Below are 26,836 nucleotides of genomic sequence, written 5' to 3' on the forward strand. Positions count from 1 at the left end.
AAGGGATACCTTTTTCATGCTTCAGGTATATAACAGCGTAGACATTTGACTAGTTGAGGCATATGGAAAGGTAGAGAAATCTGTCATTTAGTTATTTTAAAAGGCCTTTAATTAAAATTTTTTGAACAAATGCACTACATGAAAATGACAAGAAGACTTTGTTTTTGCCGATTTATTCTTAATACGGGCCAGTCTCGAAAGTATGTCAAAGGTATACGAAAGGTTTATCTTTTCTGTCAAGATGGTATACAAAAGGGTAAAGGGCTGGACATCGGGAAGAACCATCCCCGTATAGAACTTTGTAGAGTAGTACCCCTCCCCCGGAACTAGCCGACGCATGCCACCGACTAACTTGGATTCCCAGCCCGGGCTTGAATTGCCTGTCCAATTTTCCGTGATATTTTGTACGATTTCCTCCTTACAATGATTTTGGATTAACTGAATTAAATTGCTGACAGGGTAGTGCTAGCTGCAGCAGCAGAATTTATTTACATTGCCTTTACATCGCAATATGACTTACATCTACTCGAGATAAGCTGAATACAAATGATAGACTGTTCCAGTATTGATGACCAATTTAAAGTCCATTACGAGCTTATAGACTTATATAGACGGCACTTTAGAGGCCATGTTTTTAATTTAAGAGGGCATATTTTCTAGCTCAAATGAAATGATGCTGTTTTTAACAGCATTTCTGTGCCTCAGGCACCGTCCACAATACGCTGGAGAAATTCGAAAACGGCGTTTTTAGTCTGAAGACGCAAAAAATGTTTTCCGTCCACACTAGGAGAAATTTGAAAACGCAACAATCACCGGCGGCAGAAATGCTTGGCTGCAACCTTGAGGTTATGGGTTAATCACACGGTTATCGTGACGATATCGTTTTCGAAAAGCTTCGTTTTCAAGATGCTCGCCGTTCACACTTAAACTTCAAATTCCTCTGAATGGCAGAGAAGTTTCGAAAAGCTCTGTTTTCCGTAGTCAATTTCTCCGGGTTAGTGTGGACGGCGGGCCTAGCTGTAGAAATAAAGCTTCCTTTTCAAGTATTTCCGGCGTAGTGTGGACAAGGCCTTAGTTTCCACTGAAGGACATTTCAGTCCATTTCTTGTGAACAACAAAATGGCCTATTGTGCGTGTCTTGATAAACTTTAAGTTTGTTTGTTTTAGTAAATACGTAATACGTTAAGATTGTGGCCGTATATCTAAAAGCAAAGACATTTTAACTAAAGAGATACGCCCACTATGGTGGTGTGGGCTGATGCGCCCCTGGTGCATTGTTCCTCTGTCACACGTAGCTGGGTTAGAAATGTGATTTTGTGATGCTGAGGATAAAACAGATGATTCCTCTCGTCTTAGGCTGGACACTCCCAGTAGTGAATGTAACAATACATATTATGGTCTCCACTGCTGATACCACCCTTGCAGGTACAAGTGTAGGTTCTCTTGCCACCAGAGATGGTGCTTGAGAGCAGCACTGTTTTAGCGTCATTCGAGTCACAGCTGACACCAAGAAACTTCTTTCCCTGCAAAAAATAATTAATTCATGCAATTACCTTTGCATGTTGATCAAAATAATGGTATTGCATTGGTTAATCAACAAATATGCCTCTTTCTCCGCAATTCTAATATATGATCTATCAGATATTCACTTGTACTCTTTTTTATAGCTATACACATTAGGAACAAATTACGTGACCAGCACCCAGTTGGTTGAGTAACTCAGTTGGTAGAGTGCTGAACTGTTGATTTTCCCTTTTCTTATCTTACCTATGCATAGTTTTTATATGTACAATTTATATACATTATTATTATTATTATTATTATTTTGATATTCTTATACATTTTTAGATACTTTAGTTTAATATTTATAACCAATTGTGCATACATTTTCACTTTGTTATTTTTTTTTTCCTTGGCGCACCTGTAAACTAGCTGGTGCGTCCTGTAGACTCTGCTTATCAAGTCTATGGGAAGCACCGTTACTATAGCTAAGTGTGTGGTCCAAGTAAAATAAACTGTCTATGTCTAGATCTATGTCTATACGCGAGAGCGAAACGGTATTCTACCGCGCGTGCATTAGACCTTTCCCATGAATAATAATATTTTTCAAAATGGTGATTAACTGAGCCTTGCAATTCTAATTGTTAATATATAATTATTGTATTATTATTTAGTATTGTAAATAATGTGCGTTCCAATAATAAAAAGAAAAGTTCGCATTTGCCATTTCCTCTGCTCTTGACAGGGGCTGCACGTGCCATGCAACAACTTAACATAACTAAAATTACCATAATTTGGTAAGGAATGGTGAACTTTGAATTTCCTCTGTTTGTAATTAATTAGTAATCTAGTTTCTATTGGCCTTGCTAGTAAGATTTTCGGTTAATTTAGTTCCAGGAAACGCGATGCTCATCTACCCTAAACTCCATTGTGCTACTAGAACTATAAGAATGAAAAAAACTACTACGCCCATGCGAAGCTAAACCAGCACATCGTATTTTCGGTAATGGCCCGAACTAACTTGCAATAGAGGCTCCTGCGGGGAATATCATTAAAAAGAGATGAACGTCATTTGCATTTGAAAAGACTCCTCGCATAAGCTTCAGTTGTAAGCTAGTGAAGAATACGAATATGGCCTATTACTTTGAGACGTACATTTGATTCAGTTCTAGCGATCGATTGACGCGCATAAGCCGGATCCGCAACAACGCCAGAGCTGGCTCCTGTATTGTAAGAGCAAAGACCCAGATTGGCAGAGCCAGGTGTCCCGGGGGATCCAGAGAGGCCCTTGGAGCCATTGTATCCTGGTAGGCCGGGAAGACCAGTGAGGCCTTGGGTACCATTGTATCCTGGCGGTCCGGGAGGTCCAATAGGGCCTTGGGTACCATTATATCCTGGCGATCCTTTGGGACCTGGAATCTTACTTATGTTTATTAACTGAAATGAGAAAAACAAAAAAAAGAACAAAACAAAACAAAACAGAACAAAATAGCGCTACAACGTGCCACTCACTGAAACCATGTCACCTGCGAAGGGAGCCGTTTCTCAGCTACATAATAATAAGTCTGAAATTGAATCTACTTGAGATTGTGGATGACCAGAAAACCTGCACTGTCAATAGGCCCTTTGCACGATCCGGTGACATAGTATGGAATTAACTTTGCTGGGACGGAAGTTACACAGTGGGACTTTCAAAACAAAGGAAAGTCGGACTGGACTGGTACGAGTTCCTTTGTTTTGGAAGTCTCACTCACGGTGTAACTTGTGTCCCAGCATAATTAATTCCGTATCATGTCACCGGATCGTGCAAGGAGCCTGTTGTTTTAAGGTGTCTAGTAACGATTTAAGCACTAGCAGCACCTATACTTTGATGGATCACATCGATACTCTTTCTCAGTATGTGCCACAATAATGGGATCCAGCAAATCCCCATGCATTTGTTGCCAAACAAGTTCCGGTTATTTTTCTAGCATAATAGGTTACTATAGCAACCGTGGTACAATTTCAATCACCTGCAGTTTTAACTTTACTAGCTTTTCACCCAAATCAAGGCCGTATAAACAGTTTTGAACTATAATTTGTCGCCTACTTTTAATGTTTTCAACAGTCTTCTCCCCCTACCTTCTCTTCCAGTTGTGAAATTTTTTGTCGAACAGCCTGAATTGCGAGCCAGAGGTCTCGTGTATTTTGTTCCTAAAAATAGAGAACGAAAAATCTACATAGAGATATTCAGATGTTCAGTGAAGGAAGCAGAAGAACCGTTAAACCTGTGCAGAAATCATGCTCTATGTACAATTGCTTTTTGGGAAAGTATCTCCTACGTCTATTGAAAAATTACTTAATGGTTTACTTGTATGTAACTTCCATTTGACGAGTTACTGCTGCCTGTAGAAGACACCTTTCCTTCAATCCCCTGCATCTGCAAAAAGAAGAGAATGTCAGGGAAACATTTGAGGACACTTATGTTCAAGTGAAAATAGATAAATTGAGGCTTTTGTGTTCAATGAATTCCTGGACAATAGAAATCCCTTTGCCCTTAAATAATGAAAAGAAGAAGAAGAAGAAGAAGAAGAAGACGAAGAAGAAGAAGAAGAAGGTGCAGAAGAAGAAGAAGAAGAAGAAGAAGAAGAAGAAGAAGTACAACAAGAAAGAAGACAACAAAAACAACCAAAGAGCAATACAAAGCAAAGCAAAACAAAGAGCCCATCTTGACTATTTTTTAGAAGAGTTGATTGAAGAGTAATAACCACTTATAGAGCAAGATATATCTTTTGCACTACAGTAAAGCGTTTCATTTTCCTTGCCATACCTAAGTAATTATATATTTAAATAAACTTACTTTGGTTTTCAGCTTCTCTAGCTCTGCAATAACCTGCCATATATAGAAAAAAAAATGAACCAATTATTGTCAACACAATAAAATTATTATGCTGCCCCTCAGTTGGTGTTTAATGTTGACTAGTTATGCGTGGCTAGAGTATCCCAATGGGATGAGGCATTCTGTGTGCAGACATTCTGAGAACCATATGGGCAAATTTTCTTTGTCATGCGGTCTTTGGACATGCATACGTAAATGATGTTGGCATCCGCGCCATGCATTCATTTTCTAACGCCCCTCACCCATACCCTAGCCGCGTGTTCTTTTCTCTGTTTGATGCTACCGATTTTTTGCCCTCACCTTTTCTTGGTAGTGTCTTCCATTAATCTGTGTAATTAAAATTGGATCGAAACGTTATTAAAGCAGCTATGTGGCCAGCCAAATAGCCAGAGTTTATCCAAAGAAGACTCTTTATATCTTGTTGATAACTTCTCCGAGGAAACAGAATACGCTCAAATGATAGTGTTTTTTTGGATGCTATATCGAAGTTGCAGAGGGGCAGCATAAACATGAATTTATTTTTTCAAATCATATTTTGACTGTTCGAGGGCTTTTTATTATTTCCTTTATATTTCTCTTGTTGGTGAGGCAATTTAGGTCTACTGCTTTACCAAGAGGACAAATTGAGGTAACTCAAAAGTTTTTAGATGTCCTATCCTCACCAGCGAACGAAAATGTCTTATCCCTTGTTACCCCATTAAAATTGAAGCACGGTTGCTTCCATTAACAAAGAATTTTAACTCTTAAAGGCGACTAGATAAGTAAACTAAAAGAGTGTGACAGGGGAATGGTCACAGTAAATGTGTTATGAAGCTCCATAATTTTTATAGAACTCAGTATGTTTGCATGTTGGTTCGTGATCACCAGCTCTTTATTTTTTGGCCAACACACTCATCATCTAATCCATAAGCTTATGTGAGCACGTTCTAAAATACCCTATATGGTACAAATGTAGGCATGTGTGGGCACACCCTGGAGGATTAAAGATTGATCCTTTATAAGAACTGTGGCTTACCCAAACACTTCCATGCCACCTTTAGAAGCGATCTATATGAAATTTCTAGATTGAAACCATCAATTTATTTTGGGTCTATTTTCTGAGTTTGATCGGTGCTTGATTTGGGAAATCGTCAATAGCGTAGAACTGACTCATTCAGATGTGTGATTATTTTATAGTGAACGAAGATTTTCTCATCGGTCATTTCCGAGCGAAGCTTCCTCCAAATTATTAGCATTCTGAGTTTCAGAGAAAACCAATTTCGCAAAGTACTGTTTGCTTTGAAAGTGTAAGAATATCTTAGCTCTTAGCCAGTGTCCTTTTATCCTTTGCCTCAAATGTGACAGACGAAGAAACTATTGCATAAGCAGGATTTAATGACTGAAAGGTAACCTTTTGACTCTCGAAGCTTGGTTGAACATTGCCTTTATCAGCTGCAAGAAAACTGATCATTCATTCATTTTATTTTAATTACTGGCATTCCAGGAAATATGGATTCAACAGCCGAGTGGGCCTGCATTTTTTGCTCCACGTTGAAGGCTTCTGTCAATTACAAACTAGATTGGATGTGTCTGCCTTGTTACTGCTTGTTGTGTTTGGAATGTTGCCGTTCTTGCAAATCGTTTCTAAAGGAGTGCTCAAAAGTGCCCTATCGAGCCCTAATTGCAGCCGAGACACGCCGCGTCAATTTGGCTAACAACAAACAACCAGGCCGCTCACGATGAAGAAAACAAAGATCCCGTCATGATTGTTGAACTGTCATGTTGAACTGTTGAACTGTTTTCCTTTTGCTACGTTTCATTACCCAGCTTATTACCTATATGCGGTAACCGAATATTTTTGTTAATTGTGGCATGGTTTGGAATTAATTCATTTAGTTTCTTTGGTTGTCCTGTAATATTCTCATATTTTTCCTATTGTTCGGATAATTCACTTTGTTTTGTCAGATTTCTCTATATTTTTGACCTTCACTCAGTGCCTACGTTATTTTGTTTATCAAGTTTGTTACGTTTGAGATCTCGCCACATATATACCATGAGTAACCCACTTTTTGTTTCTTAAGCATCGGGACGATGCTTAATCTAAGAGGAGAGGCATGTTATCAATCATTAATCTTCGTATAATTAAGTATTTTTGGTTTGTGATTTTAAATTGTTTACCATTTTGTAGCTACCGCCTTAGTCTTGTATTTCTAGGGTCCCACTGCACGCACAGTAAACTTCAAGTTGTTCGTCTTAGTCTATTAAGAGTTCTTAAACTCCGAACAAAGACCCCTACTGAATGATCACTTTTGGGTTCGTCTACCGGCCTTGGTCTGGATCTCCAAAGGAAGACCGTCAACCTGTTCAGGTTTCTCGTTCTGTAAACTTAGGCGATTATTGGTTGTTTCAAGAATTTTGCAGTTCGCTTCTGAAGATGTCGTGAAAGTGTTTGTAGTCACTGGCCAGGTAAATTAGATGATGATTGTATTAGCCAGAAGCCTGTGAAAATAGTTAAGACTAAGGACGCTAGTTTCCCGGTTTCTCCTCGTTTGACAGCAGCAAACCGATAAATGTGCTAATTATAACCTACCATTTTGTCACTTGCCAAGGACTGGACATGGGAAATGTTGTCCTTCATTTGCTTCAGCTCAGCTGCCAAATTCGTCAATGACGCAGGTAAAAGAAGACAAAAAGCAAAATGTCAATGAATGAATGAATGAATGAATGAATGAATGAATGAATGAATGAATGAATAAATGAATGAATGAATGAATGAATGAATGAATGAATGGATGGATGGATGAATGAATCAATGTCTGTGTACTTTTTTCAAATAATACGAAAGCCGAATTTGCCATGGGAAACAAAAGACCGAGCAAGTGATTTCTCAGTATCCAGCTCCTATTTTTGATGTTAAAAAATTCTTGCACAAGCTATTGCTCATCAAAAAAAATCATGCACGACCTAACGGTGAGAAAACATTTCATGCCATAGAAAATTGTATTGCCCAACTCCCGTCCAAAAAATGATGGGCCGTCTCTAACATGCAGCGGTTTTCGCTGCGACTCCGCTCTGAATTGTGAAAGTCAATGAGATTAGTTTCAAAGCTTCCCACCCTCCTTCTTTACTTCATATATCAAGGAAATCAAGGATGTGATTTCGCTTGAGATGCTTTAATAACCCTTTAATAACTTCTCCACGGGTATTCTCGATATCTTATTCAGCCATTTATTCGGCTATTTCGTCTTCGCTGAACGTTGAAATCTTTCATGCAAATTTCTAGCTTTCTGTTGCGTGATGCCAATCGTGGACTATTTATTTAATATCGGGCAATTCAGTCGTTTACATAATAATAAAAATTTTAATGTCCTAATGATGTATACATTCCAAATTTGGACAATCTTCTAAGAAAATTCATCGGGCGATTTCGGACAATCACAAACGGGGAATGAATAATAAACCACAAACTGCGACAATCAGTTCACAGCATCGATTACTAATTGCGTGGTGAAAGGTTTCGTTGAAACCAAGAACAATTAACTCCAGTTCTTGCTGGGGCAAAAACAGATGTAATAATCTCCAAATAAATAAATAAATAAATAAATAATGATGATTGAGTCTGTTATGTGTGGCAACGCTTCCTGGTTTGCTGTCTAATAATTTATCATTAATTTAACTGTAAACTGTGCTCCTACGAAATTTTAGCGGCAACAGCAGCCGCAAACAGTGCCTTTAACTAGGCAGTTAGTAATTTGCATTTTTGGCATTCTTTGGGGTCATCATCGGGCGCAAACCACGATAGCAGACGAAGTAGCAGAAATCCAAGTATTTTCTATTCTATTTTTGTTTCTTACCGAAGTCCTCCGCGAAAGCAGCATGACCATCACACGGCCCTGCGTGTTTCTGCGTATATGCATGTTCTACTGTTAATGTTTTGATTGAACAATATAAGTCCTAATGTAAATTTTTGATTGAGCTTGGTGGAGTTTTTTTTTACGCAGTTCCATGTCTTATAATCTTTTATCTGACACAATTTTTTTTTACTTCCATTTCCCACTCAAACCACTTATTATTGTTTAAAAGACAGAGTCATGGGGAACGAAAACTGTCGTGCAACCAGTCAGATCTCAGTCAGGCGGTGATTACTCTTCGAGTCTTACATTTTTCGCCCCAAAAGCCCTGGGATATTAACTAATCTATTTGGGCCTCGTTCAGTTATAACATCGTTATCTTGTCAAATCAGTTTATGACTCTACTTACCGTATATAGCTCCACGATCCTTCAGATCTTTTGAGGCCTCATTGTCGTTTCGAGACATTATCATCGTTAAAGCTAAACCTAAAGTGACAACGGCAGTCACGAAAGCAAAAGCCGCAACGACGGCTGAAATGATCACCATTGGCCGAGCTGTAAACGTGTCCGAGTGATAGGCATTTTCAGACTCTGCTGACCACTTTCTTTTGTCCTCTTCTTGTTCTGAACTCTCCTCAAAGCTTGTCAGTTTTGTTGCAGGGCTGATAACTTCAATAGCTGTGGGCACATCATAGATTCCTGCCTCTGATTCTTGTTTGAGTGATTCCAGCTCGGAATAAAGGTTTTCCTCTGTGGAATGCTTCTTATTCATCTTCCAATGCTAACAAACTAAGCGATTGTTATTTCTTTTTCTCCTATACGAGACAGTAATTTTATTCCAACTAGAGAAGAGATAGTTTGCTCGTCACTCATGTTCCGTCATGTGATATTCTTTGTTGACCTTCAGTTCTATTGTTTAGTGGACATGCACCAACGTCTGCATCCTTTGACTGATCGCGTGGAGGCATCCATCAAAGGCGTCGAGTACTTTTAAAGATATATTTGATATGAAACAGAAACATTATTGGCTTGCCCACACACACTCTGCAATGCTTGTTCAGTTGACTGACTTGGGAAAACTTGTACAATCTCAAAGCTTTGACCTGGCTTAGGACGATTTATGGAGCGGACTAGTAGACTCTTGACCTATTGGACTGTTGGACTGTTTTTGGACGGTTTTTTCTGTTTTTCCGGATGACTGTTACAAGTGGTTTGTTTTAATTCAAGGCAAATGTTTTTTCGGTCTTTTTTTTCGGCACCACATTGTTCTGACTAGTTCTTTTCAAGGCATACTGTAGCTGTTTTGTTTTGTGTGTTAAAGACACCATCTCTCTAAATTTTCAATACACCGTTCTCAAGACACCACCTACATGAATCAGTCACACACCCAAGGAACTTCGAGAATACCTTTCGGTAATCGATTATGCTAATGAATTCGTAAACGATGCCGACTCCAGTCAAAACACTCCAGGCAGTAATGGATGTCAGTCGCTGAGAGAAGAAATCCAGAAGAAAAGAGCCTACAATATCTAGATGATTTAAGGTCAGTCCTGTTTTGAGGTACCTCCAACTGAGAAATTCGAAACTCCTGGACTTAATTACTAGTACGCATCTTTATTACTCATCTTACCACTTCCAGACACGACATCAGCGAAAGATCTCTTGTCCATTCTCAGCTCAAGCACAAACGATTTAATCTGTTGAACTCTTTTCAAAACGTTCGCTTGTACACGTTCGCCTCAGTTTACAAGTGAAACATAAACCTCCAGCTTTGAAATATTTTTCATGGCTTGCGACAGAAGCGTGACGATTCTGGTTTGTAGTACGAGTCTATTTTTTAAAGGATGGTCGGGAGAGGTGCTGGGAAATATATTCCTCCGTTTATATCACCAAAATTCCTCTTTGCATCGCGCCGTATATTTTTCTAAAATTTTATTTTCTACTGGGCTTTGGCCTGGTCTAATTTTATCTCTTCTGTTTTTACTTTTTTTGACCACCATTATACCACTTCAAGGCTTTTAAAAATTGAAAAGGATTAACAAATGTCCTAGTAAAGAGAACGTGATAAAATGCACATTTACTCACCTAGAAGGTAAATGACCCTAACAAAGACTGACATTAAGAAAAAAATCAACACTGGTTGCCGATTGTATTTCAATTGCACCATTTGAAAAAGTTGTTATTCAGTTGCAATTTTCATGCTTTGAAAAAAATATCCTAACCATCTGACCTGTTGAAATTTGAGACTATATTTTATTGTAGAATAATCAGGATAGCAATTATATGTTAACCAGAGGACCAGTAGAACAAGCGCTACAAATCGGTTTCGGCGAGGCCTCCGGTCGTGGCTCGAGATGTGTAAATAACCATACGTGTACATCGTCTTGACAAAATTATGTGTGCCTATATTCAAAGTTCAAATTTTACACGCATACCCAACCAGACAGATAATTCTTCTGATGGATCGTGACTAAAACACCACACGAGTACATATGAGTAATATACGAGCACATACTAGTACATACTAGTACATACGAGTACATACGAGTACACACGAGTACATACGAGTACATACGAGTACATACGAGTACATACGAGTAACATACGACTACAGTACATACGAGTAACATATAAGTACATACAGACAAATACGGTAATATAAAGGTTATATACGAATACACTACGAATGCATAGGAGCAACAATCGATGGCAGGAGGGTAATAAACATGAAATGTACCATCTTAATTTACATCATGGTTTTGTTATTGCATAGTCAATAAAGTTCATAACTTTTTCTTTTTTCAATCATGAGACAGGTTTTCATAGCGTTATGTTTTGTTGCAGTTCTCGAGTACATCTGGTTACAGTTACCCGCCTAACGAATTTATAGGTTGTTGTTCAATTATCAATATACATTGGTTAATGCTTTGAGAAGTGGAAAATTCATTTCAAAGTAATGTTGTTGTTTCCAGGCTTTATTTACCCGTTTTCTGACTTGCACTATGGAAGGGTATGTTATTGTACATAACCAATAAATCTGGGTTAAAATATATATGGATTTTTAATGCGCTTATGTTAACTGAATAACCAAAATTTGCAAATTTGAAAGAAAGTTAGACTGTTTTAACCTTCTCTTGAGGAAAGGGAGAAGGGTTCAATTCATTGGATGAAAAGATACCCCCCCCCCCCGCAACTGCACGCCACACACACACACCCCGAAGCTTTTACTATGCTATCACTTCGAGGAAAATAATTCTATGAGACATTTGCAGGCGCTAAATCTTGTGTGCTTTCATCGTAATCTGCGTATATTTGACGCGCAACGTCGCATCATATCACATCAGCGCTCACGTTTGTTTGTGCGCGTGTGGCGCGCGTATGGAACGCCTACGGAGAACGTATGTATGTGCCGCAGGCACATGTGTGTGGTACGCGCGCGTGTGTGGCACTTGCGCGCGCTCGCGTGTGTGTGCAAGACATGACCTGCGCTCATGTAAGATGAAATGTAAAAAGAAAAATGGTACATTTCATGTTTATTACCCTCCTGCCATCGTATGTTGCTCCTAGGTATTCGTATGTAACCAGTGTATTCGTATATAACCTGTGTATTACCGTATGCGTTTGCATGTACTCGTATGTTACTCGTATGTACTCGTATGTTATTGGTATGTACTCGTATATTACTCGTGTGTACTCGTATGTTACTCGTATGTTACTCGTATGTTACTCGTATGTTACTCGTAGGTACCCGTGTGGTGTTTTACTCACGATCCTTCTGACCCCCTTTTTCACAAACGCAGGCAGATTTTTCGTTACAGTCTCGTTTTCTTTTCATATTCTAACCAGTTCCACAACCTTAAGCACGAAATTGACCTTATTCTATCCGTAAGAGCCGGTTGATGTGTTAATGTTAATTGTTGTAATATGTTAAGTGGAGGTTATAACTGACTCTGTCAATTTGTATATGCATTAGGTGCAATAATACCAGTTACATGCGCACTAGTATTTAGTTAAACTACTTCAGTTGCCCCCGCTGAACTTTTTCCTTGCTTTGTTTATGGGATATTTATATTTTTAAAGATAGTGCATGGACGTGCCCTCTCATTGGTCGATAGGTATAGGTGTGGTTAAATGAGAGTATGTAAATACGGTTGTGAAGAGAAATATTCTATAAAAGCGACAGAGTACTTTTTTTTTCGTGTTTACACAGCGTCATCTAAACAGTCGGCTGGTTGGGAGAATTCTCAAAGGTTACGTTGAGTGTTCGGGTTTGCATTACGGTGTCAAATTTTCTCTACTCCCCTCTCGTGTTTAGATGAGGCTCTGTAAACACGGAAAAAGTCCTCTAACACTTAAATAAGTAAATTCAATAAACGAAAAACGTTTTTCTATCGCTGTGGTAGTAGCATTTATTTACGTTGCCTTTACATTATAGAATAATATGTAATCCAAACTAACTTGATACAAAAGATGGACTTCGCGGAATAGGACATTGCTCCCGGATAGCTAATGATAATCTACTTCTCAATTTATGGTCCGCTATAGTCCCCTAACTGCTTTACCCATATGGATTGCTTTGAACAGGCATTTATTATTCCCGTAGGGAATATTTTCAAATGCAAATGATATGATACTGTTTTTGATGGTGTTTACAGGTAACCAGCTTCCATTTCAAGGTTGCGTCAGTCCAATCCTGAAGGTTCCAAAATAGCCTAATGTCTGCGTTTTATGCACTCCTTACGAATGTTCTCAAACATTAACACTGCGTGAAAGCCAAAATATTCTAGAGTATTCTAGACTCGAATATGTGATTGTGACGCAATAGAATCCTAGAGTATTCAAGCCGCACACAACACGTGACGTACACCTGGAATATTCGTGTCGAATATGGTGGAATACGCTCCGTTCATAATCGTTCGAGCATTTTCGTTAAAATATACCACACATCTGTCGTACTCCTAGAGTATGATGGCGAACCCTTTGTAAAAAGAACTTTATAAAAGAAGGTAACAGTTCGGGTGCATAGCATTCTCCTGGAAACAAAATTTAGACTATGAATTCAAAGTATGTGCGATCTGCGCGTGTATACGTTTATCCTCGAATACGTGATCTTGACGCCAAAGCTATAGAATTCTAGAGTATTCATGGCGTGTACAACCGTGACGTGGACCTGGAAAATTCTTATCGAATATGGGCATACGGGAGGAGCACGACCGTATATTCGTTCGTTGACCAGAACAATTGTACTTTTTTGGTTCATGTTGTCGGCGCAGCGCATGTGTTTCGCTTGAGTCAAGAAATTTACACACTTTGTTGTAACTTCGAATTCCCGTCATTCGGTTTTGACCGACGTTTTCGGGATAATCACTACAAAGCGATTTCTCTTTGTGTGACCCGTCTCGTCTGAAGTGGTTAAGTGCTGCACAGCACGAAACCACAAATTGCAAAGTTAAACTGACTAGAGACACGTAAAGCTGCGCAAAGTTTGGTTAGTAAGAGGAATCAAGCTCGTTTCGGTGAAGTTTTGGTGTATTCAGCGGAGAAAGTCCCGAGACCTTCAGACAAATATCTTTCCTCTGTGGGATGAGTTTAACTCCGGAGCCCGCAGGGCAACGAAACTCCTAAATAACGGCCCAATAGCTTCCTCAGTCGACACCCTGCCACCATATCAACATTGCATTACGTTTGAACAAGAAATCACAAAACGTATTACGACGACGAAAACACTTCAATCAGATTTTTTCCTCGAGGTTACTTTTGAAACGAAATTGACGTTAAATGTGTTTCGAAGCGACTTGTAACGCAATGAGAGAAACGACCTACATCAGCATTCTGAGTGTACGACCTTCAACAAGCACGGATCAGCGGTTTTCCACATTAGATACCAGGTTCTCTCGGTTCTCGCGCCAATTTTTGGCGTCCTTTTTGAAAGGTGTGAAATGTTGAAGCTTGCATCGATCTCTTGGTCCTTTTTCACTGTTTAAAAACTCTACTTTGGCGGACAAAATTCAGTTTACCTTCATTTCTTCTCTGTGCACGATTTCAAGCAGTTTTTGGTGGCATACAGCTGGTGAAAACATCGATACGTACGGAGGTACGAGTCAACAACAACAGGTAAAACGTAAGCCATTGTTGTCTTCCCGGGTTGTCTTGTACGTACGAGTGAGTTAAGCTTAAGTTTCCAAGGTAAACTTCAGTTGTAAAGTTTGCTTAAGATGTATGGAATTGCCTCTGGTTGTAAATGTTTCTTTATCAAGCAGAAGCTATACATTGGAAGTTAATGTAACCTTGATTTCAAAAGGGACAGCAATGGGAATGATATTGAATTAAACCATTAAATCAAACTACTGTGTAAAATTTACTGATTGATTTATTATGATATTTTCCTTAGTACTGCAAGGTTGATTTGAGGTTTCCCAGTATGGATTTACACATAAACTTAACTAACCTTTTATGCGTATTGTATTTTAATCATAGGATGAAGTAAAATTGGTAATGCCTTACATGTGTGTATAATCCCTGACATCCTTACTTGAAGAAAAAAAAAAAGGAAAACCTGTGAGGAAGAACTCTGGCTTACAAGATACATGTATGTATTTATGACTATTTAGGGGGCCATGTAGACTTTTTAAGATTTATTTTTGTAAGAGCTTATGAAAAATTATATTGGCAAGCAAATTTTAGCATTTCACCAGTCAGTCTCTATATATTTTACATATAAACAAGGTGATTTGCAGATCTGTTTTCAGAGTGCTCAGTAGTAAACTACAGCGTGATTATAACAGATGATGAACTGAGCAACTGTAGATCTGACTTGACATTTTATTACTATTTAGTTTTGTAGTACACAATTTGTGTGCAGCACTCATGAGATAAAATTGCCAAATGCGAATTTACATCATTACACTGATTTGAAATACACATGCAACTGTTGGAAATATGATATCTACAATAAGTGAATGCTTTTACGAAAAAAAAAGGAAAGTTGGAAATTATAGATAAACGCTGTTACTATTGTGTAACAACAGAAGCTTTAAAAGTTAAAATTAAGCATTTTTTCAGGAAGAATTTGTTTGCGTGTCTACATGAAGTTATCAGTTCATTCCATTTATTCAGAGAGGCTAACTCAGGTTTACAAAGGTACTTCTCCCAGAGGCATGGGTTACATCGATTTGAAGTGGGGTTATATGGGGCAGCTTGCTTTAAAATCTTTCAAGTGACTTTGAACTTTGATTTATTGTCAAAGTCACTTGGAGACTGCCCCATATAACCCCACTTCAAATCGATGTAACCTACGCCTCTGGGAGAAGTACTTTAGTATTTATAAACCTGAGTTAGCCTCTCTGAACAAACAGAATGAACTGATTAGATAACTTCATGTAGACATGCAAACAAATTTCTCCTGAAAAATGTTAAATTTTAAATTTTAAATTTTACGTCTTCTCTTGTGTTTCAATAATAACAGAGTTTATTCGTAATTTCCAACTTTCCTTTGTTTTGTAAAAGCATTCCCTTATTGTAGCTATCACATTTCCAATGGTCGCTTGTGTATTCAAATCAGTGTAATGATGTAAATTCCTATTTGGCAATTTTATCTGATGAGTACTGCACACAAGTTGTGTTGTACGAAACTAAATAGTAATAAAATGTCAAGTCAAATCTACATTTGATCAGCTCGTCATCTGTTATTTTATATATACATTATATTAAGGTACATGTAAACCCAATTTCAAGACAATTTGCTATAATAATGTCAAACTACAGTGGAACTTTGATATAATGAAGTGCCAAGGAATTGGCAAAGCATGTTCACTATAACAGGGTTCCGTTGTATCAAGGTTCTTTTCTGTATAGTCTACTATTACTGGGGCCATGAAAATCATTCGTTATGCTGAGGACCTCATCATATAGAGGTTCATTAAATCGAGGTTCCACTGTACTAACCATATTCCTTCCAAAGGTAAATATTGAAAATTGAGTTTTATTACCCATTTAGGTTATTAGCCTAAGTTGAAATTTGTTTGCATGTCTACATGAAGTTATCTAAGCAGTTCGTTCTGTTTGTTCAGAGTGGCTATTGGCTATTAGCCACTCATTTCAGGTTAAGAGCTGAAAATTCAGAACAATGTTGAATTTGATACTCAAATTTTGATTGGATTAATTAACGCATAAAAAGTTTACACCATATCTAGCAAAAAATTAAAGGCTTCTAGAGCTTGCCTACCTTTTTCAGTGCAAAGTGAAACATAATCAGTAACCTTGAACATTGTTGCTTGAATTGTTTTGAATGTTTTTAAGCCCACAAACTCTGGCCCTCACATCCTTTCATACTTTGTTTGCACTGTAAACTTGATTAATGTGCAACACAACTCTCTCTTCTCTCAAAGGCATATTAAGTATGTTTTTGCATGCAGTAGAAACCCAGGTGCTTACAGTGTAGCTTTCCAAATGTGATAAAACCTTTTGGTCATCAATTCTGTCGACACTTAGTGTTGATCTCAGGTCTCAGTTTGAATTTTCAGCTCTTTGTCTTGAGGTTACCCTATATATTTCAGAGTGTTTTGCACCCACACCATTTAGCATGTCTAATTAAAGCCAATAAAGCTGGCTATCAATCTACACGTACATCTACATGTATACCAAGAATTTTGAAATAAAATGAATTGTCAAATTTTTCAGGGTTTCTCTATGCGAGCATCCAAATCACTTTTTGAAAGCTAAGTCAAAGTGAATCTGCCTCAAATTTTGGACAGTAGCTAGTTTATCATCCATGTCTGTTAATTTTTATTTTGAAATATTTTTTCTCTGAGAGTGATTTTTGAATGATAACTCCACCATTCTTTAATCCTGGTTTGGAAATGTTCTGTAACTTTTTACTGCGATTGAATATGGTAACACGCAGGCAATTTTTTTAGTGTTTTGTGTCCAAAAACTGAGAAACATTAAATTAACAAGAAACAAAGTTCGCTTTGGCTTGTACATGTAGCTTTCAAAATGTGATAATAATAATAATAATGGTTTGGACGCCAGCACTAAAATGTCTAGAAAAATTTGGCGATTCATTTTATTTGAAAGTCCTTGGTATAGTTTGATAGCCAGCTCTATAAGTTTTAATTTGATATGGGGTTTACATACAGTGTCTATAGATTAAATCGGATGCACTACATCCCTTTTGTGTGAGACACTTCTAAAGGTATATGCTAATGTTAAGAGGGTTCCAATTGTTGAACCAAATACTAATGATGATAAATATGCAAAGTAGCAATTCATTAATGCATCCTTAATTCTCTTTCGTAACATATCAGCATCTAGTTCTAAAGTTTGCATACAAAATGTAAGTGTTTTTTAGACTGCTTCTCAGATGGTTCCTGCTGCTTTTTCATAGTATAGCAGCATCTAGTTAGAAAGTTGTATGCAAAATGTTATAGAAGAGTGGTTTTCAGACTTTGCTTCTCAAATGCTTCATTTTCCCCTTTCATAACACAGCAGCATCTAGTTATAGTTTGCAAAAAAAATGTTCTAGTGTTTTTTAAAGACTTTGTTTCTCAGATGGTTATGCTTTTTCATAACAAAGCAGCATCTAGATATAAAGTAAATGCATACAAAATGTTATGGTGTTTTTTTAGGTTTTGCTTCTCAGATGGTTCCTTATACTTTTTCATAACATAGGGTCTTGGCAATGTAAATTCTTCCATAGTTCGATGAAAATAAACATACACGAACAAGTAACAATATAAGTTTTATTATTTATAAATAAAGTATAAAATTTGAAATGAAATGAAGATGTCATAACGGCATTTGTTTACTTTTGTTGGGATAACGTACATATTAAATAAATAAATAAATAAATAAATAAATAAATAAAAAAATATTGTCTTGGTAATTTTCTTTCTTTTGGGTGGGTTTTGTTAGGAATCCAAAGGAATTAAAAAGTGTGTTACACATGGCAGTTTGAACACAGTTTGGGGGATATACAAGCTTTGTTAAGGGTCCTCAGTACTTCACGTTGGCGTCAATATTCGATCACGAATACGTTTCATACTTAACATGAGTCTCGTGTTCCAGTCGAACAGGAGACGTGAATTGAAGTGTGTCGTTTAGGATACCTTAAAACCTCACGTATGCCTCAGTATTCAAACATGAACACGTTTCATACTTCGCATGAGTCTCGTGTTGCAGTCGAACACCACAGAACACTTGAAGTGTGTCGTTCAGAATACCTTAAAACCTCACGTATACCTCAGTATTCAAACATGAACACGTTTCATACTTCGCGTGAGTCTCGTGTCCCAGTCGAACACCACAGAACACTTGAAGTGTGTCGTTTAGAATTCCTTAAAACCTCACGTATGCCTCAGTATTCAAACATGAATACTTTCATACTTCGCATGAGTCCCGTGTTCCAGTCGAACACCACAGAACACTTGAAATGTATCGTTTCGAATACCTTAAAACGTCACGTATGCCTCAGTATTCAAACATGAACACGTTTCATACTTCGCATGAGTCTCGTGTTCCAGTCGCACGCTTCGAAACACACGCGTGTTGTCTGACTGAACTACGCGGTAGCGTATATTACCTGCATAAAACCCGTTCTTGGCGACGCAAGACATCTTTGGCTGTGAAAAATGTGACATAACATTCGTATTCATAGCGTGCGATTCTCGAAAATTGGAGCATACTTGACGTATTCATTAGTATTCGAAGACGTTCACGTCAGAAGTGGCGTCGTACATCTCGTGTTCCAGTCGCAAACTCTCGAACGACTGAGAGTATTCGAAAATGTTCGAGCCATAAATGATCGTTATATCTTCGAAGAACATCTAATGCAACATTAATCTACCAAAACGTGGCCCGTATGATTTATCGAACACTTCGAGTCATTCACGAGTATTAAATTTGAATACGGAAAAACAGGCCGGATTCCTATTGAATATTCCAGGTGTATTTCGAGTCAGCCGCAATCGAATACTTCAGAACATTGCGGCATACGCGGCGTGCGCCGATCCGTATTCGAGCGAATTCGGGCCCGAATATTTGGCTTTTCGCGCAGTGTAATAGAGTGTATAGTGATGACACTATATATAACAACGACGAAAGGTATTTTGATGAAACGGTTACGCCCACTTCTGACTGCCATTTCTGTGTAAATAGTCTTGAAAAATGTGCATATAGGTAACCGCCTCATCACTGTAAAAATAAGGTGCCACAGTTGCGATGCTGTTCAATTGTTAGTCTCTCGATAAATTCCGAAACCCACGTTTCATCTTTAATTAATGGTGATGTTAAAGTTGACAACGGGTGACCCCCCTTGTTTTAAGTTGGACACTCCCAGGAGTGAATGTAGCAATACATCTGGGAGTCCCCACTAGTCAGAGTACCCTTGCATGTACACGTGTATTTTCTTTTTCCACCGGATATGCTGCTCCAACGTGTCACAAACTTTGCGTCATTCGAGTCACAGTTAACACCAAGAAACTTCTTACCCTGCAACATATAAAATAGTCGATGAAGTTAATAATAAAGTAATTTATTTAACATATTACATAATTTCATGTTTTACAGGGAAAAAGCCAGACTTTACTATAGTTAGTTTTAAACCTACATTTGATTCAGTTTTTTCGACGACCGCGGTAGCATATGTATCCGGGGTTTTGCCAGCGCTGATTTCTTTTTCGTAAGAGCAAAGTGTGAGATTGCCAGAGCCAGGTGGTCCGGAAGGTCCAGGAGGGCCCTGGGTACCATTGTAACCTGGTGGCCCATTTGGACCTGGAATCTTGCTTATAATGCTTATGTTGGTTACCTAAGGTAAAAAAAAATAAAAGAAAAAAAGAGAGAGTTGTTAATGATCCTAGCGTAAAAGATGGGTGACACGGTGGCCTATTATTTAGTTCGGTGAACTCCAGAACAATAGGTCCGGTTTCGAACCCAAACCCGTGTTGCGTTCTTCGGAAAGATACATTTCTGCACACAGTGCTCCTACACTCGGCAGGGTGCAGAAATGAACACCAGAGAATTCAACGCTTGCGGTAACCCTGAAGCGGACTTGCCTTCCAATCAGAGAAAGTAGACTGAAATACTTCTAGTAGCTTAATGATAAGGAAACGACCCCAAGCTTCAGCGGTATGGGACGTCACTTTGTAATGACGCAGACTTCACCCCTTGCAAATCTTAGATATTGGCCTATACTTCAATGTAACTGGGAATTGTGAGGCTTAATAAGTTTAAGGACGTTCGCGCTAATTGTCTCTGCGCGTCCTTACGGCCCCGCAAATTCACACGCCACGTCATGCATCGGGCGCGCGCTAAGTAATAAATTGAACGATTATAGAGCAGATGGCCATTGTTATAGCTTTGCCTGGATTTAACGATCACGGACGTTCGGTGACCCCTATTTTTCTTTTGATGAATTATTTTCTCTACCGATTTTCCACGTTCAGGGAAAAAATGAAGAAAATCTTTCGATCAGAAGTTTGAATTTTTTGCAAAATGCTGGCAATCGAATTCCGTTCTTTTTAGCTCTTCGTTTATCTGTGCAGCGGTTTCAAATATCTCTTGAAGGGTTAAGATTGGTGAAAACATTGGCAACATTTGGAATTATTAACGCAACAGACCCACCCTTACAAAATATGACTAAGATCGTTTGCCTCCGATGACTCACCTTCGATATCTTTAACCATAAACCCCTGTAGACCGTACTGAATTTCGTGCCCCAATTTTTTCAAATCACGGTAGTTTTCCACACGTTTTATCTCTGAAAAGAAAGTGAATGACCCCCCAATTTTTTTTGACATTTCTGACGCAAGTAACTCATTATCTGGCTGCATTAAAAATTTTAAAACAATTTGTCGACTGGAAAATTTTCGAACGAACTTCCTCAAGCTCTTTCCCCACATAATTTAAATTATAACGGTCTGACGCTTGGTTTCCCGAGGATAAATAATCCAGAATCCAAATTACTAGCGATCTTTAATGGTGTTATTTTTCTAGCGTCGGGTTGTTTTACTCCGTTCATGGCTAACTGCTGCCATAAAGCACCAGACTCGCATATTGATGCTCGTAAAGATGAATAACTTGAGGTTTTATTGGACTTGGCTTTCAACAAATGACCTGCAATACATCTAGTCCTTGCGGAGGTTAACACGCCCACCATTTTAACCTTGACAATTCACATATTCCAGTGCAGTTAAGTACCGAAGCAAACTTTACCCATCACATTAGATCTAGGTTTTATACAGTTTAAATGACACAGCTAGCCATGAAACAACATCGTCGTTCTAAACTTGTTGTAATCTTACCAAACACGACAAATTATTCTTTAGGACAGCGCAAAACGAGATGTCCTCCGATAAAGCCGGCCAATATAAAAACCAAAGCCAAAGTCAATACTACAATGAAACCTCGTAAATCCAGTCACCAACAGGTTGAGCAGATTTGCTTTGTAAGTGATAAAGTTTTTTCTAGGAGACAGTGACGAGGTGTTATGATGAAAAAAGACTTACTTCAGTTTTCACTTCATTCAGCTGTGCTGTAATCTGTCATAAAAAAACAACCATCGTTAAAAATACGGTTTTATGTATTCTCTTACGGTTCATAGTTTTATTACATCCAGCAAAATTTGCGTACTGAACTTCAGTGGCAGAAAGCGGCATGGAACGTGCAGCTCATGGTTAATGAACTTAACCAACCGACGTTAAGGAATATGGTTTTATGTTTTCTCTTAATATATAGTTTCATTATATCCAGAGCAATTTGCGTTTTGAGCCACAGTCCAGTGGCATGATGAGTGGGCCCTGCAGGTACCTTTTAGAAAACAAATATAAAATAGAACGTGCAAGCATGGTGAACGAACGTAATTCCCAACTCCCAGAGCTTTTCCTGATGGTTTACTAATATTAGAAACGAATGAGTACTTGTTATTGAACTAGGGTGAAGTCCTCTGAAATATTGGCCGAGTTCGAATTTTATGAAACAAGTCAAGTCAATTTCAAGTCAGTTTTATTTAACTCACAAAAATACGTTAAGACGGTATTAAGAATATTTGCAATTTAAACTACGCATGCAGGCCTTGCGTCGCAGGGGTGTAGTCCTTAACTTTACAAACAAATTGAATTCGGCAAGATTGTTGGCAAAGTGTGAAACAAAAACAATTTCTATTAAACAACAAACTGTTGTCTTTCGCGCGAAGTTTTGAAAAAGCAATTCGCCGCAATTAATTCTTGAGTGGTCTTATATACTGATATTGTTTTGTTACACCTATGACATTTTGCCTGGCAACGTCGATAGAAATTTGTGTTAAACTCACTTCTGCTTTGAACGTTTCCAGTTGAGTAGCCACCTGTCATAAAGAAAGAAGACACAATTAAGAAACAAATTTCCAAATAGCTCCTTAGCAATGGCTTCGAACAGGGAAGCCACTATTGTTAGTTCAAACGAGATCCGGTTTAGCTGGTTATTATAATCTTAAGGGAGGGAAATCTTTTCCGCGGGGCTTCCCAATCCACTTCACATTATTACATATTGTTACAGTGGTTGCCGAGGTAACAGTACAAATAAAAATGGACAGGAGCCCGTAGTCATGGACTCCTGAAATGTGAGATTTCTAAAAATCGTACTTATGCCCCCGTTACCATTTTTAAGGCATTCAGAAATCAGCACGGAACTGATTAGGGAGTACATGCATGCTGCACGGTCAGGACGGGGGAGGATTGGGAAGGTAGGAAGTTAACCAAACAATAAACATGAAAGTTAGTTGAATTCCCTGAGGTGCCAACCAACTATTGAAGTGCTGTATCGCTTACCGAATTTTCTTCAAGAGAAGATAAATTCTTTTTCATTTCTTGTACATTCTTCGAAAGTTCTGCATGCTCGGCCTTAGATACCGTGGGATCACCCCCTGTTGGAGAAGGAAATAAACGAATGACACCAAGCAGAGCATTGAATATAGGAAATGCGTCATATGCCCAACGTAGATGTAAATATATTTTTTTAACTGAGGTTGTATTTCAACATGCCCATTCTTCTTTTTTGTTTGAGTTATAAACACTAAATCAATTAACGATTTTTTTTTAAACTTTTGTTGGTAACCGTGTTATGTCAGGAAAATATTAAAAACGTGTTTCCCACTGATTGGGCATTTGTCAGCTTATTGTTGCGACAAAGAGTGGTAGTATTGATCAATCAAAGTTCAACAGTCCTCTTAGCAGTATTATACGCCAAGAGCACACTTTGAGTTAAGAAGAACGTAAGCAACATAAAAACTTAACACAACCGTGGAGCAAGGACAAACTTGAAGTTTTGTTAAATAAGCAGATTTTATAGATTCCCCATGGCTCAGGAAAAACACGATAGTTCCCAATAACAAATAACGAATATTGTAGATACTGTGGTGCTGCACTATATTGCATTTAGTTGTTAGAGACAAACATCAATTTAAAGAAGAAGTCAAGTTACATAACTCTGGGACGCGGAACAGGTTTCTTCCACATTAGGCCTGCCGAAGTTTTAATCCGTTGTGAGCAAGAGTAGACAAAGCAAAGCGCCTTGGAAATGAATGTTGAGCCGCTAAGTTATGTGATCAAGATAATTTAGTGTCGTCAAGTATTGCTGATATGTATACTTGTCGGTCCAGGCCCGCAAGGAAATTTCCGAAAAGACGCCACGTCTGATGGCAAATTAAAATTAACAACAGTTAATCGCTCAAGTTTAAATCAATCTGTTTTTGTTACAGTACAGAGCTACCTTGGAACCCGCCGAATAACGAGATAAAACTAGACCAAATCACCCTTTTCAGTTCAACCCCAGCAATAAAAATTCAGGCATGTACAGTTTAATTTTTAGTCTCTCATGATATAAAGGACAGCTCTGACATTTTGACTCGTACACTGTTAACTGCCGGGTCGCACTAGAGCGAATTCAAGCCAATTTTGTTTGTATAAGTAATAAATCTGTCAACAAGTAGCGTAAAATAAGTGCGACCCCAGTTTAAAAAAACTTGCCAAATTTTTGCGAAGTGCCAAAATTTCACCAGTCTTCAAAGAAGCCGAAGTGCTGCCTCGGAGGCTTCCAAATTTTGGCAAAGCAAACAATGTTTTTTTTTTTTTTTTAACCATTTAACTGTCATATTTCTTAAAACATGTCTGGATAAAATTACGGCGAGAAAACAATTTTGACGGCTAGTCCAGTTTGGTGCGTGAGATGGCGGGACAAAATCATTTTTTTCACCCGGCTCATCTAACGCTTTTTACAGTTATTTCAATGCAAACGAGGAATATGAGCGACGTTTTTATTCAAATTCTTATGACTCGTAACCTGGATCCGGATACTGGCAGCAATTTGAAGAGATGGCTTCAGCGAGACAATTTTCTTCGATCGCAAGTGGCGCAAGCAACAACACAAACGCAAGCCGAGCAAAATCTGCTCGTCCAATCATGGGCCGAAAATCACGAGTTGCTGTAGAGCGGAGAGAAGAACATGCACCGTGGAGAAAAATCTGCGAAGAGTCAAGCTCTCGCATGAGGTCCAATAAATTACTTAATTGAGAAAAATAGATCTTGTGACGTTTATTTCGATCAGTAACGTTTTGGTTCCAACATGTTGGTCTAATGCGACCGCTGCCAAAATTTGGAACATGCGAAATTTTTGCCAATCTTTTTCCTCGCCAAAAATTAAAATATTTTAAACAGACAAAATTGGCTCTAGTGCTAAAATACTAGCTAATGGGCGCGGGAGGCCTCAGTAATGGAACGACCGCTTCTGTTGGAAAAGGGATGAGTGTCTCAGATCATTCCACTTTACTTGATGTTAGTCGTTAACCACAGCATATCGACCTCCACCAGAGTAGATATTACCGTACTTACTTTTCTCCGGAAGGCTTTTCACATTTTTAAAACAACATTCAGTCTAGCTTAATGTTTTTGTTTGTTGTGGAAGCTTCGTGTGCAGTTGTTCACGAATGTGGTTTATTGATAAAAGATCGCAAAAAAGTGGCGCGAACAGACCGAACAAAAATGAAATAATACCTCACGTGTTAAAATGCTATATGATTCTAGCCTCTTGGCTAGATTCAGGAAAATTAATAATTTTGAGAACCAATGTAAACAGTATTAGCGGCCCGTTTGTACGCAAACAGCCGGAATCATTAGTTAAGAAGCTTGCCGCCGTGATAAAGCAGTACTAATACTTTTTCAATTCTATCTAAGACCTTACTTACCGTAAACTTCGACTTTTTACCCAGTTGCAACCAGCAACTTTCAGTTTTTTGGCCCATTTCTACTGAACGATCCCCAGACTTGCTCAGTCCAAGTACAGTACTCAATAAACGTGGTATCAGTGACAACAATATTTAAGACTGATTAACTAAATTACCCCACAGTAACGTAAGATTTCGCTTAATCTCAAAAGGAGTACAATTTGCCAGAGGAACATTGTTTTCGAAGACCGGAAAAAAGAGACATGGATTGTCGTGGTACTCGAAGAATCTACAGAATGCAATTAATACTATTTGTTTACTCACGAGCAGAACGCTGAAGGCTGCAAGTTTCATTCGCCAAATAAACATAGCGTTATTTACCGTGGATAACCTTTACTGAAAACTTTAAGTCTTCAAGTAACAATTTTATCAGATGTTATACATTCAACTAAAAAAAAGGTTCATTCAAATAACACATCAGAATAAAGTTATGCACAGGAAATAATTGGAAATACCTGTTTCTACAGAGCAGGCGCAATTCAGAGGTGCAACTACGCCAAATAGCATCAACACGGTAAGCAAAAGTGACGCTGCGGAAATGAAACACACAGCCAACAAAATGACTCGATCACAACCATGATGTCGTCCAGACGAATTAATTCCCTCAGGGTTGGAGCATGAGTTGCGTTTTGAAAAATGGCTTCTAGCGCTTAATTTCCCATTTTGATTCACACCACTGGGTTCATTTTGCACCTCCTCTTCGGAAATGCCATCATGTCCCTCTTGACATTCCTTAGCGCTACGATAATCGATAGTGGAGGTCTCTTTGTCTTCATCATGATTAAAGTTGTCTGTGCTTTTTTCGTCGAGAGGTAACGAGTCCGATAACTCAAGGGATATTAGTAAGAAGACTAAGGAAAAAATAAGAAAACAGATTGAGATCAAGATTATGCGACGCTTACGTTTATTGAGTTCGGAGATTAAATTTTGTTCACAAAGAATGTGCAGGACTTAAATTGACGCCTGTAAATGCTATAAAAATCCCCGTATCAAAGGAGTTGAGGTGAAATTTATCAGTACTCGAAATGAAAAGCACGCTTAAAGGCTGGTCGGAGTCGTAGTCGGAGTCGTAATCAGAAGCGTAGAGCGGTACGATCTAGTGAAAATCAAACCGACGGAGTCAGAAGCAGAACATTGCATCCGCTTATGCCTCCGTCGCTTACAATCTAGTGAAAACTGCATTGTCGGAGTCGCAAGCAGAAACAGAAGAATAAACCAATCACAGTGTTCGATTCCGGGCCTTGTGATTGGTTAGTTCTTCCGCTTCTGCTTCCGACTCCGACTATCTAGTTTTCACTGGATCATAAGTGACGGAGTCGTAAACGGAATCGGAAGAAATGGAAACGTTCTTATTCTTCCGACTCCGACTCCGTCGA

At 38.4% G+C, this 26,836-nt stretch overlaps 2 protein-coding genes and 2 long non-coding RNA genes across 9 annotated transcripts; 2 read left to right on the top strand and 2 right to left on the bottom strand.

Moving 5' to 3' along the window:
• Positions 1-460: 460 nt before the first annotated feature.
• Positions 461-9,333, bottom strand: LOC149110708 (uncharacterized). Of its 6 annotated transcripts, none has more exons than XM_089291203.1 (8): positions 8,618-9,333; positions 6,948-7,009; positions 4,679-4,705; positions 4,340-4,372; positions 3,899-3,919; positions 3,622-3,693; positions 2,656-2,937; positions 461-1,523 (listed from the first exon to the last, which is right to left on the bottom strand). In XM_089291203.1, exons 1-8 carry the CDS (start codon positions 8,979-8,981, stop codon positions 1,353-1,355), a joined length of 1,032 nt encoding a protein of 343 aa, XP_089147329.1. In that variant the 5' UTR covers positions 8,982-9,333; the 3' UTR covers positions 461-1,352. The 6 variants fall into 6 exon arrangements, with proteins under 6 accessions (XP_089147329.1, XP_089147327.1, XP_089147330.1 ...); XM_089291201.1 differs by having other exon boundaries at positions 3,851-3,919; positions 8,618-9,330; XM_089291204.1 differs by lacking the exon at positions 4,679-4,705 and having other exon boundaries at positions 8,618-9,330.
• Positions 5,386-6,544, top strand: LOC149110709 (uncharacterized). The gene is made up of 2 exons (XR_016207780.1): positions 5,386-5,763; positions 5,862-6,544. It is a non-coding gene; the product is annotated as an uncharacterized LOC149110709 (long non-coding RNA).
• Positions 9,334-12,616: 3,283 nt separating the features above from the next.
• On the top strand, positions 12,617-14,764 carry LOC149110710 (uncharacterized). Its single transcript, XR_016207768.1, has 2 exons — positions 12,617-14,323; positions 14,687-14,764. It is a non-coding gene; the product is annotated as an uncharacterized LOC149110710 (long non-coding RNA).
• A 3,171-nt stretch (positions 14,765-17,935) lies between these two features.
• LOC149110711 (uncharacterized) lies at positions 17,936-26,642 on the bottom strand. Its single transcript, XM_089292322.1, has 7 exons — positions 26,624-26,642; positions 25,916-26,311; positions 23,011-23,105; positions 22,515-22,547; positions 21,712-21,744; positions 19,815-20,012; positions 17,936-19,696 (listed from the first exon to the last, which is right to left on the bottom strand). The coding sequence occupies exons 1-7, from the start codon at positions 26,640-26,642 to the stop codon at positions 19,526-19,528; spliced, it is 945 nt and encodes a 314-aa protein (XP_089148448.1). The 3' UTR covers positions 17,936-19,525.
• Positions 26,643-26,836: the final 194 nt, after the last annotated feature.

The sequence above is a fragment of the Orbicella faveolata genome, unplaced genomic scaffold (genome assembly GCF_042242905.1).
Source record: "Orbicella faveolata isolate gen_17 unplaced genomic scaffold, um_ofav_v1 contig_24, whole genome shotgun sequence".
NCBI classification, from domain to species: Eukaryota; Metazoa; Cnidaria; class Anthozoa; order Scleractinia; family Merulinidae; genus Orbicella; species Orbicella faveolata.